An 11,808-nucleotide genomic window follows, 5' to 3' on the forward strand; every position below is an offset into this window, starting at 1 on the left:
AAGCCACGAGAAGAAACTTCCGTCTGATATCCGTTGCCTAGATTTACCTATACTTGTTGATTTTGTGTCTCGTCGTAATAGTTGTCCTTTTAGCGCCGAAGAGTCGAGCATGGACTGGAGCCCAACATCCTCGCCGAACGGCACATCGAACGGCACATCGAACGCCGCACTGACAACGCTATTTCGACGCACGTTCAACAACAGCCGCGGCTTCGTCGTCGAGTACGTCTCGCCTAACGAAACGATTTGCGAGAGCTGGATCCTACTCCCTGCCGAGAATCTCTGGCCCGCCTGGCTTCGCGCGTCGCTCTACCTCGTCGCACTCTCTTACCTCTTCGTCGGCATTGCCATAGTTTCCGATCTGTTTATGGGAAGTATCGAGATCATAACGAGCCAGCAACGCAAGGTAACCGTTTTTGATCCCGAACGCCAGACGACGGAAGTGCGGTACGTACTCGTGTGGAACGAAACCGTCGCCAATTTGACGTTGATGGCGCTGGGAAGTTCGGCGCCCGAGATCGTGCTCGCCATTCTCGAGAGCTTGGAGGAGATCAGCCTGAAGACGACGCCCCAACGAGCCGGCGGCGGTCTCGGCACGTTCACCATCGTCGGATCGGCCGCCTTCAATTTACTCGTCATTACGGCCATTTGCATCGTCAGCGTGCCGTCGCCGCGCACTCGGCGAATTCACGAGTACGGGGTGTTCATTGTGACAATGGCCTGGTCGTTTTTCGCCTACATTTGGCTCCTGATTGTCGTCGAGTTCGTCACGCCGGGAGTGGTCAGCGTCGAGGAAGCGTGGATCACTCTCGCTTTTTTCCCCGCGCTCGTGCTCGTCGCCTGGGCGCAGGATCGTCGCTGGTGGTGTCACAAGTGTCCAATAAAAACGGCGCCACTTCGACCTGTGACCGCTATTCCGATGGTAAACGGCGACAGGCGTGCACTGGAACGCGTTTCTTCTACCGTTTTTTGTGCAGACGCGAAATGGATTGCGAACGTCGAAAATTGTCAATCCATTTGATAGAGCGCCTCCAGCTAGTCCATTTCCGAGAACGTCGACTTTTAGCCCGCCGTCGCAAGACGACAGTGTCGGCGATGCTGGCGTCGTCGCCGTCGCCGACGACGACGTTCAGAAATTTCAACGCTGTTCCACCGTCGTTTCGGAGCTGCGTGGCGAAAGCGCCACTTCCTCGCCTTTTCAATCTAGGAGAGGAAGGTGATATAAAATAAGGGAGAAAATATGCGTCGATGACAGGTTTCGTATCCGTAGCTGTGCGGAAGCGAAGCAAGAAAGCCACCTGATGGCAAGAGCCAGGTGTGCTTTCATTCGCGAGATTCTTTTTCCCTAATCCCATTTCGTGTTCAAGGATACGTCATGCCGCTATGCGAGCTTTCCTCGGCCGATCGAACTCGGAGAGACGAATGTCGTCCATTGGAGGAGGAGCAAGATTGTCTCTGGCTGTCGACGCACTCTGCGCACAGCGCGCGCTGTGGAAGATGCAGGCGGGCGCGAAGAAATCCAAACAATTGAGTGCGGCGAAATGGGTCGCTTCTTCCACGGAGTATGAATATCGCGATTTGAAATTTTGCAGAAACCGGTCACTTCTATTTTTCCTCGTCGACGTACGCAGTCTACAAAAGTGCCGGCAGCGTCGACGTCGAAGTCGTTTACGGACCGCCAAGTCGCAGGTACGTGCAACGAGAATCAAATACCGTTAGCCCCATTTCGCTTTCTCCGTAGTCAACGATACAGCGACTCGAGTGCTTTGAGACACGAAAACGCTCATCATCCCAACGTTCCTTATTTTGAGAAGGTGAGAGCAGAATTGACTTCAAAACAGTCCTCGGAAATCATGTGTGGCTTGCAGTCCAATAGTACTTCCAGTGACGATAAAGACAAGCACAATGACACTCCGTCGCCAAACTCCCTTCTTAGAGAGCTCGATTTTGTATCCACTGTCGCCGTGCACTTTGAAACAAGAAACGGTGCGGCAAAGGCAGGGTCCGCCTATAAGAAGAAGGAGGGAACACTGGTTAGATGAAAAATAATTTCGCTTGAAGCCTTTGAAATGAGGTCTGCAGCGTTTCGCCGAAGGAGAGACGCGTCACACGATAACGATTCCTCTGATGACGACGAGCGCTTTGGGTAGCGACGACGACTTCTACGTCGTTTTGAAGAGCCCAAGTCGACCGGCAATTCTGGCCAGTCCAGATATTGTTCGCATAACAATTATTGAAGATGATAGTGCGATCGAATCCCGTCCCGTAGCGAAATATGACGCTTTTTGCAGAGCCGGGAACATTTCAGTTTAGCGACTTTCAATACAGAGCCGATCACGAAGATGGTATTGTGACGGCGACTATTCTACGAACAAACGGGAGCGATGGCACGGTGACGGTCCAATGCAAAACAATGTAAAGACGACGTATAGAATTATTCATTTTCCGCGTCTCTTTTCTTAGTGACGGTACAGCAATCGGAGGAGCGCTACTATCAGACGGAGTGCACTACGTAGATACGACCGAGATTGTGGAGTTCAAAGACGGCGAGGCCAGTAAGACCGTCGTAGTTCACATAAACCCGAAGGAGAACGTGAGTAAATCACTTCACCACTTCAATATTTGTTTGAGTTCCCATAGCTTCATCATAAGACGTTTGTCTTCAGCCTGTCGACGAGCGATCACGGAGCGCTGCTGGGAGAGAAAAGTGCGGCTGTTGCAATTCTATCTCCAACCAATTCAGGTTGGGCCGGCAGTCACAACCGCGGCGTTATTCGTTTCATCAGACGTTTATTGCAGATAACTTGATTGTAAAAAACGACAACGTATCGCTGTTTTCGGGCGAGGACTCCTGGGAAGCACAGTTTTATGAGTCAGAAATTGCAACACAAACTTTCAACCGTAATCTCGCCTGTTCGTAGAGCTCTCACAATTGAAATTCGCCACGACGAGAACGGAAAACCGATGAAACCAAGTCGATCAGAGTGCTTTAGACATTTCCTCACTTTCCCGTGGAAAGTCCTCTTTGCCACGATTCCACCCCGGTAACATTTTCATCAATGCAGACGCCGTTTCTTTCCTAACGATCCAAAAAATCCAGTTCGCGTTTACGCGGATGGGCAGCCTTCATCGTCTCGCTCATCTACATACTCGGCTGCATCGCAGTCGTGCAGCAGCTGGCCGAATTGCTCGGCTGCGCCATCGGACTTCGCCAGAGCGTCACCGGCATTACGATCGTCGCTCTGGGAACGAGTCTACCCGATCTGTTCACGAGCCGAACAGCGGCAATGCAAGAAGAGCACGCCGACGCCGCCATCGGAAATATAACAGGCACGCGTCTTGTATTATTTTTTTCATTTTTTTTTCGACTTCTCTCTTCACAGGGAGCAATAGCGTAAACGTCTTTCTCGGTCTCGGTCTTCCGTGGGCGATTTCGGCCACTAGTCGTGCAGCGAAAGACGAGACCTATCACATTTCGCGCTTTAACATCACCTTTTCCGTCATTTTGTTCACTGTCTGCGCGTTCGTCGCTCTCGTTCTGCTCATCTTTCGCAGACAGGTACGGATCCAATTGAATTAGCGAAACTCATCGTCTATTGTCCCCCCAGGTGATTGGAGGCGAGCTGGGCGGCAAGATGTGGCAAAAACGAGCGACGGCGCTCCTCCTACTCTTCCTGTGGATTATCTACATAATTTTCTCTTCGCTGCGTTCATACGAACTCGTGCCAAACATCGAGTTTTAATATCGGTGACTAAAAAAAAGACAAATCTGAATTAATAAACTCTCAAAGTGGAGGTGGGGACGAAAATTCGTCATCGCCGCCCAAAACAAGAAATGAACCGGGGGGGATATTAATTAATTAATAAATCGTTACGCCTTTAGAGTCTTCTTTGGGGGTTTGATTAGCTGCTGCATTCGTCGCAGCGTCGCCTCGTCGATCTGCCGCAAATCAAAATCAAGCGTTTCTTCGCCGATTTGAAAGTTTCCCGTCGGCTCCACCAAATCGACGATCTTCTGAAGCGATTGCGCGTTGCTGACTTCCGATAGTTGCCTGTACAATTGTTCGCGATCGATTTCGACCGTAGCCGGTGGCGGTGGCGGTGGCGGCGGCGCTGCTGCGACCGTCGTTTTAGCGACCGGAGACGACGATCTGCTGCTCTTGTTGCTACTGCTGCTGCTGCTGCTATCACTACTACTGCTACTGCTACTTGAGCTGCTGGAGCTTCTGCTACTACTCGCGCTCGAGCTGCGCGTATTCGCTGGCTCTGGAACGGGGGGTTTTGACGGGGGGAGACTTATCGGTTTACTATCTTCCTTTTTCGCAGATTCCGGCTGAGAAGACGGTGGAACTTTCTTCGGTATTCGGTTCTTTAGGATCCCCGCTACTTTGGAAGCGGCGGGTGTGACGAACTCCTTTTTCGACTGCGGTGCGCCGCTCTCTTTTTCCTTCGTCTTTTCGGTGGCCGCCTTCGGCGGTTTTTCCTTCTTCCTCTTTGGGACGTCCTTTGATTTGAGGAGAGCTGACGTTGGAGCAGAGGTGGGCGTCTTCTCCTTTCGTTTCTCTTTGCCACCGCCGCCGCCGCCGCCGCCGCCACCGCCCGCTTTCTTCGCCACCTTTGATTTCGCGGGCGTCGCTTTGGGCTGAACGGTCGGCGTAGGATCGCCGCCGCCCAACTTTCCTATGTCCAAATCGCTATCACTATCGCTCCCACTCCCGCTCCCTAATTCCTCAAGCAACGCGTTAATCGGATTCGGCCTCTGTCCCTCCTGCGGTTGCCCCAGCGGCGGCTTCTTCTTCAGCCCTTCTCCTCCCGCACTCTTTACAGCAGAGGATGACGACCGCTGTTCGACTTTATTAACAGCGGCGGATTTCTTCTTCGACGATTCCTCCTTTGCCTTCTTTTTCGCCGGTTGACTGCCATCGTTCCCGCTCTTCGTCGACTTACGCTTCGGAGCCGCCGCCGCCGCCGCCGCCGCCGCCGCCGCCGCTGGCGGTGGCGCCGTAGCGGTGGCGGCGGCAGCAGATTTCGCCGGAACTGAACCGCACTTCAACGAGGCCCCCGATTGAATCAAACGTTGACAGAATTCGTGAGGTGGATTGGAAAATGTAAGCATCTCGCGACGTTGCGTGTGAATGGGCGGCTGGCCGCACTCGGGCAGGCACAGATCGTACTTGTACCTCACCATACGCGGTTCGTCTCGATTGCGAAAGTAGACGTCGATGTGCATATCGAAACTTCCGAACCCGCTCTCTCGAATTTCGTACGGAGGCTGTTTAATAACTAGACGAAAAAATTCCAATTAAAAATTTTCGGACTTTTTTCCTTCCTTGCCTTTTTTTGGTTTGGGAAAGGACGTGTGCAAATGAAAGACGACTTTCTCTATGAAATGGTGAATGTCCGGCTGACGGTCGCCGCGCACCCAGCAGCACCAGTCGTGCGTAAAACCGTCGCCTGTCGTCGCCGTCCGAGCGCGCGCGTCGTGACCAAGGACAATAACAATTTGAACGATAGTCTAAAAATATTATGCAAACACAGTATATATATAATATATTATCAATTTGGATTTGGGGGCTGGGTTCGGTGTTTCGTCGCTTTGGATTTCTACGCCTCCCCCACTCCTCCCGCGCCAGCGCCAACGCCCTTGCGCGTTTTTTGGGGGGTGGAAGAAGGGAAGGAAGACAAAGAGGTGATCCGCAATCGCTCCGTTCGCTTTGGGAGCGTGAGAGCGACGAGGAAGGTTCTCTTTCTATTTGCTGTTGCGGCTGATCGCTCGTGGACTAAGTAAGTCTCATCGCAATAACGGAGGAAGCGAATGTGGAAGTAGCGGGGTCGCGATGGCTTGTCGTACGTACGTCTTCCGCCATCGACGAGAATAGGACCCTTCAGTGGTTTGAGCAGGGCTGCGCACGAAGTCGAGGTACTCGGAGGCAGACTGCACAGAAAAGATTTTTGAGCAGCCTTTATATCAACGCGTGACGCCACTGGGAGTCGCCCAAATCACGAGATACCGTACTCACATGCACACACACACACACACACACAGAGATTATATTTGGATAGATCCTTAAAAACACACACATGCATACATATAATTATAGAGCAAAAAGCACATGGTTCTACAGCTTTAAGCAGAAAACTTCTGCTGCACAACATAATAACCAAGCTCATCTCTGGTACAGATAATCACTTTGTTCACAGTAACATCTTTCAAATATTTCATATTGAATAAAGAAAATAGAGCTCTGCTGTCGATCTTTTCCATCTCTTTCTGTTGATTCCAGTTGTCTGCGGCTGCAACATACCAGACTTCTATTTGTCCGACCTTTGTGAGCATCTCAATTGGTACTTTTTTGAAATGATTGGAGTTCTTCGTGTATAGATGCGGCATACTCTCAAAGAATTGAAAGCATTTGCTAGCAAACATTCTTGCTGCTTCCATTACATTTGAACCACCATTCTTTATCTCCCCCAAAATCCACTTGTTTCTACTAACCATACTGAGATCAAATTCGCACTGTTGTACACACTCTTCTTGTACACCCTTCTTGAATGCCTTCATCTTCAATCCTCTTCTCTTTCTTTTTTTGGAAGTTTTCAAAATATAAAACTTTCGAGCAAAATTCCCAAAGCCACAAAACTCGCATTTCATTGCTGCCTCTAGTCTCTCTTTTGGATGTGAGCCTTTTGGTATGGACCATGGATGAGGCGCCTTGATTGGACGTAGGACAAAATACATTTCACCAGAAGAAAAATATTTGTAACCAGTAGGCATTTTGTTCCCTTCTTTGTCGAACAAATAACAGCCAATGGGAATGCTCTCGACGAACCGGTCGAATTCCTTTTCCCCGCAAAGGGTCACGATCTCACCGTCGTCTTCCGTGACATCGAAACGCTTCCTTCTTTCTAACACTATGAACCTAACCCAGGTCAAAATCTCGTAAACGCAGTGAACGACGAACGTCGCGATGACGGCCCCGACGACCAAGTGCGCCGATAGGGGCCGGCCACGGAGCCACGAAACAAAGCCTATAAAGACGTCGGTTACTGTCGCCCTAAGTTACCACAGAAGTCATTTTTGCTTACCCTGCGTTGCAGCCGTAGCGGCAGCAACGAAAAAGGATCGACATAAACTTTTTGAAATTCCAATTAAATAGAAGAGCTTCTGCCTTACGCTCCCTGCGTTACTAGAAAATCAGATCGAGAAACGCAGGAGGCAAGTGACGAAATCCGTGACGAAAATTACAAAAGACGCGTCCCTGATGAATGCATGCAAGTGCTATAAAGGCCTATTATTCATTTTATCAATACGTGTAGGAGATTTTTAACAGACGTACGTTATTCATACATATTCAATTACAGAAAAGAAAAAAATGAGCTAATGTGAATTTGTGAATAATCACTATAAGGGTCAAAAGATCTAAACGGGCGTACCTTCATGTGTCGCCAGTCTACCACTAAGCTGCGAATGCACAGACAAGGAATGCATAGACAAAGACGGACCGGGACTGTCAGTCGAGCCTTTGGCGGTGGGTTTATCAATCACTTTCACCTGCACATAAAAAAACAAGCCAAGTGAAAACCGAAATTCACCAAATTCCGTCGTGCTACCTGCGGTGGAGGACCGACGAGGGAGAGAACGACGGGCAAGACGATGAGCCCGTTGAAAACGCCGGTAATCAGCAAAGCAATAAAGACGACAAAAAAATATTTTACAATGAAGTCAAACTGGGAAAAGGCGAGCATGATGAAGCCGAGAAAGCTGCTGAAGGCTCCATTGAAAATCGGCACGAATCGATAGAAAAGCGCGCAGTGCATCCGTTGATTGCCCGACCCCGTCGACTTGAGAAACATGAGACAAAGAGGCGCTGTGAATTCAACGGCGGCACCGACTGAAACGATGACCGTCACGCAGGGAATCGCGCTGAACTGAATGCCGGCGAGCCCGAGAAACCCGTACACTTCGACGGCAATCGTCGTCAGCATGACAACCATGACGACGCCCGTCCAAGCGCTCAAGAGAAGCAGGGACGTGGCGAGAAAGCACGCCAAGAGAATGAGACCGACGGCGAGGAGAAGACTATTTTGGAGACCGATGTATTGCTCGTAGAAGGTAAACGGCGATCCGCGCGGGTACGCGTAGATGCCGTCGGCTTCCGCCGCTTCGCAAATCGCACGCGTTTGTTTGATAAGTTCGATGAAGTCGAACGACGTGGCGAGGCCGTCAGCGTACATGGGCATTTGCGCGTAAGTCGCCGCCGGCGCCGGAGGTATGTTTACTGTCGTTGCTGGGAGCCAGGTGGGTATGAGAGGACGGAAATTGGGTTGAGCTGTTTCGTAATTGAGGATATCCATGTTAACCTGAAAAAGAAAAAGAATTTAGGTTAGGTTAGTATGAAGGCCGAGGGACTCCCATGAGGAATAGGGTCAACACGTAAAGGACTCCTACTCGTTAGTAAAGTCTATTTCCTGGAAGCTCTCATAGTTAGGTTATCACAACGGTCTGGCAAAAGTCAGAGGCACCCCTTAGGAGGTATAACACAGACGCTTGCATGAATCAAAATAATTGCCACTTTTCTGATCTGTTATTAGATGTCTTTTACCAAAGACACCCAATCGATACAGTGACTGCGTTTCTTACCCAAGCGGTGAGATAGACGTCGTATCTCTCTTCCGGTATCACTTTGACCCCGTCCACTTGAGAAATAACTGACCGATTCGGCTGAATAGCCAACGCGACATCGTAACTTCCGTCTCCAACTTGCCCCAACAAATAGAAATCCATCAGAAGAACGGTAAATGATTCTAAAAGAGATTTTTCCTCCGCCGACGCATTCACATACTGTTTCATGAACAAATCGTAAAACACGATCATCTTCTGCAACCAAAAATCTTCCGAAACTTGCTTGACAACTTTTCCGTCCGCCGTCGGAACATCTTTCGTCAATATGTAAGGCACCGAGGCGAACTTCTGATGAAACTCGAGTAACTCTTTCTGTTTGCTTGGAATGTCATTGCGATTGTCCAACGCAATGTACATGTCGTAGAACGTGAAATGCCTCAGGCTGGCTTCCACAAAACCGTGCTGCCGCGTGCCGGATGGCACGACCTCGACCAAATCGAGCCCGTTTTCGACGTTCGTCGCGCCCCAAATTCCGACGCCGAGAAGCGCCAATCCGAGCGCAAGCACAATGAACTTTACCACGAGATTCTGCAAAAGGGGCGAATAGAAATTGACGAACGAATCGCCAAAGTTTTCCCAACTACACGACGCCTTTGCCTCCGAATGAGGACTACGCTCTTCGTCGACTCTCGCCCCAATCAACGTCGTCACGGGAACGCCGTCAGAACGCTCGATAAGATCTTCTGTTGACCTCTTTGTTGGTCTCGTCGCCTGTCCGCTTGTCTTTGCGTTTGACGGCGGCGGCGGCGGCGGCGACGGCGACGACGACGGCACTCGAGAGGCTCCGTTCGTTGTCGTGGCGACAGCTACGCCGTTAAAGTTCTTGTTTTGTTGTGAAATGCGAAAGCAGCAGAACATGTCGCAGAGACGTAGCCGGGAGCGATACGCGTCAATAGACAAGTAAGCGGGAAAGGCGAGAAGAAGAACGAAGTAGTTGAAGATCACACAAATGCCAACCTAAAGAAACCACCACCACCCACAGTGAAAAAAAACATCTCTCGGGCGGATGATAGTTACCTGAATGGCGAAGGCTCTCATAGCCGGTATTGGAACGATGGCGGCGAGCAGAAAGCCGGCTCCGTTTGTGACTGACGTCAGCGTAATGCTCTGTCCAACTCGCTTCAGGCATTCCCCTGTTATTTGATGAACGGGAACGTTGGCTCGGTCGCGGTAAGTGGCAAAGAAGGCGTGCGCCATGACGAACATGTCGTCGACGCCCAGACCCAGGACGAGGAAGGGAAGCACCTGGACCCAGAATATTATGAAGGCTTGAAAAAATGGACGATATCTCGAACCTGAGTCGATGTTGGATTCAGAGCGATGCCACATAGAGATGAGAAACCGAGTGCGGCGAGCGTCGAAATCACGACGAGAATAACGCCAACCTTTAGAACATAAAAATTAAAAAAAAAGTATGCAAAGTGTGAACTGAACTGTTACCACTCCAACATTGACTCTCGAATGGACAAACGATTTGATGTTGAGAAAAACGAATCCAGCATAGACAATCATCAACACGTAGCCCAAAGCCAATAGCGCGGGACTTCCAGTTGAAAACTGCTCGATGACATCCGTCGCCGAGTCCGTCGTCCACACGTGAACAACGGTGCGCTGCAAGTTCTCTTCGAATTCATAAACACGCTAAGAAAGTCAATACTTAATAATAATGTATTTATTTTCAGAATTTTTTCCCCGCCCTACTTTGCTGAACTCTTTTCGCCATTCTTTTAAGAGTTCAATAGCGTCATCAGTGGTTGGCTCCCAGTCATTGCCACTCTTTCTAGTCAGCAGTTTCAATATTTCTTCTATGCTGTGCAATCGAAAAATCGCCTGTACAGCCTTAGACGGACCTCCCGTCTTCCAATCCGTTCCTAGAAATCAATAAATCAACAGATAGCTCAATTAATTCCACCACTTCCTTATTGACCTGCTACAAGAATCTGAGATGGCCATATCATGGCAGCTGATGCGTATCCTTTACATCCCTCTAGCAAAGCCCCTGTGATATCGACTCTTGAAGCCGTTGATGGACACTTAGGATTCTCCGGGTGCAGACACGGTTTGAAGACGTAGCCGTCAAATCCAGCAGATTCGAGACCCTAGCGCGCGTTAGTAAATAATAAAATTCCTAATTAAATTTTTTTTGAATTTTTCACCGTTCGAATGCCTTCGTCCAAAGGATTATCAGCCTTGCTAAGTTCGTCTATGAGTTCGTGGGGATTCAACGACGACCAGTTGACCGAGCGACGATAGTCACTTCCGTCGACGGATATGTTGAGCGGAGAGGCAGGATTGTGTATGAAAGAGCCCTCCCAGAAGCAGTCCATCACCGAGAGAACGACGCACGGATTCATCTCGTCGAATATGACGTCATCCAAAGAGGAAACTGTGGTCGGCGGCGGTTTGACAGCAAAGCAAAGGTCGCGATAATTCCACCTTGAAAAAAAAAACAGTCAAAGTGCCGCCCGGGGCTTGTTCATCTCTAGTTATGATGACATCGCTTACTGTCGTCCCCATTTTGTTACGTTGACCGATTTCGCTACAAAGTCAATAACGGCTAAATGTTCGTCGAGCGCTTCGCGACTAATCGCATTCTCGCCCTCTTTCGCCTCTTGGATGAGAATCTCGCTCGAACTCGACGAATGAGCGCCGAGCTGCGCGGCCGTATAGGCGAGCTCGTCCTCGAGTCGTCCGCCCTTTTCGGCCCATAGCTCCAACTCGTCGGTCTCGAATCGAGCGCGCAGAAAGCCGAGTACACAAAGCGCGCACACCGCGAGTACGAGAACGAGTGCGATGATCGGATAGCGACCGATTCCCTCGCCCAAACTCGAGAACCTTGTCTCGACGCCGCGACGAAAGCGTAAAACGTGCCGATTGCCGGTCGCCTTGCCTTTGTCGATCTGCGCGAGGGCGTAGTCGGCTTCGGCGAGACGAATATCGTCCGGTTTGCCTTCGTCGAACGTCATGCGCCGTGACACGTTCGGCGGCGAACGCGAAATGGGCTCACAGTGGGATGATCGTTCAAACCACGCCTCTATATCTTGTGTACACACCCATGTGCATTACGTCACGTGAAAGACACACAAGCTGGCGCGTAAACGTAAACATAAATTTCCCGCGCGCGC

At 50.2% G+C, this 11,808-nt stretch overlaps 3 protein-coding genes across 3 annotated transcripts; 1 reads left to right on the plus strand and 2 right to left on the minus strand.

The window, feature by feature from the left end:
* LOC136192139 (sodium/calcium exchanger 2-like) lies at nucleotides 1-3,897 on the plus strand. Its single transcript, XM_065980659.1, has 16 exons — nucleotides 1-922; nucleotides 978-1,216; nucleotides 1,271-1,315; nucleotides 1,368-1,531; nucleotides 1,593-1,689; nucleotides 1,742-1,814; nucleotides 1,869-2,033; nucleotides 2,083-2,245; nucleotides 2,292-2,415; nucleotides 2,464-2,593; nucleotides 2,641-2,743; nucleotides 2,800-2,872; nucleotides 2,922-3,044; nucleotides 3,101-3,330; nucleotides 3,384-3,559; nucleotides 3,609-3,897. Exons 1-16 carry the CDS (start codon nucleotides 110-112, stop codon nucleotides 3,741-3,743), a joined length of 2,853 nt encoding a protein of 950 aa, XP_065836731.1. The 5' UTR covers nucleotides 1-109; the 3' UTR covers nucleotides 3,744-3,897.
* Nucleotides 1,866-5,962, minus strand: LOC136192143 (protein AF-9-like). The gene is made up of 3 exons (XM_065980663.1): nucleotides 5,856-5,962; nucleotides 5,335-5,515; nucleotides 1,866-5,283 (listed from the first exon to the last, which is right to left on the minus strand). The coding sequence occupies exons 1-3, from the start codon at nucleotides 5,865-5,867 to the stop codon at nucleotides 3,872-3,874; spliced, it is 1,605 nt and encodes a 534-aa protein (XP_065836735.1). The 5' UTR covers nucleotides 5,868-5,962; the 3' UTR covers nucleotides 1,866-3,871.
* Nucleotides 5,963-7,290: 1,328 nt separating this feature from the next.
* Nucleotides 7,291-11,690, minus strand: LOC136192138 (protein patched homolog 1-like). Its single transcript, XM_065980658.1, has 10 exons — nucleotides 11,189-11,690; nucleotides 10,840-11,119; nucleotides 10,611-10,782; nucleotides 10,385-10,554; nucleotides 10,124-10,324; nucleotides 9,979-10,068; nucleotides 9,701-9,928; nucleotides 8,642-9,640; nucleotides 7,612-8,361; nucleotides 7,291-7,552 (listed from the first exon to the last, which is right to left on the minus strand). The coding sequence occupies exons 1-10, from the start codon at nucleotides 11,647-11,649 to the stop codon at nucleotides 7,421-7,423; spliced, it is 3,483 nt and encodes a 1,160-aa protein (XP_065836730.1). The 5' UTR covers nucleotides 11,650-11,690; the 3' UTR covers nucleotides 7,291-7,420.
* Between the last annotated feature and the right edge of the window lie 118 nt (nucleotides 11,691-11,808).

This window comes from Oscarella lobularis, chromosome 10 (genome assembly GCF_947507565.1).
Source record: "Oscarella lobularis chromosome 10, ooOscLobu1.1, whole genome shotgun sequence".
Lineage (NCBI taxonomy): Eukaryota > Metazoa > Porifera > Homoscleromorpha > Homosclerophorida > Oscarellidae > Oscarella > Oscarella lobularis.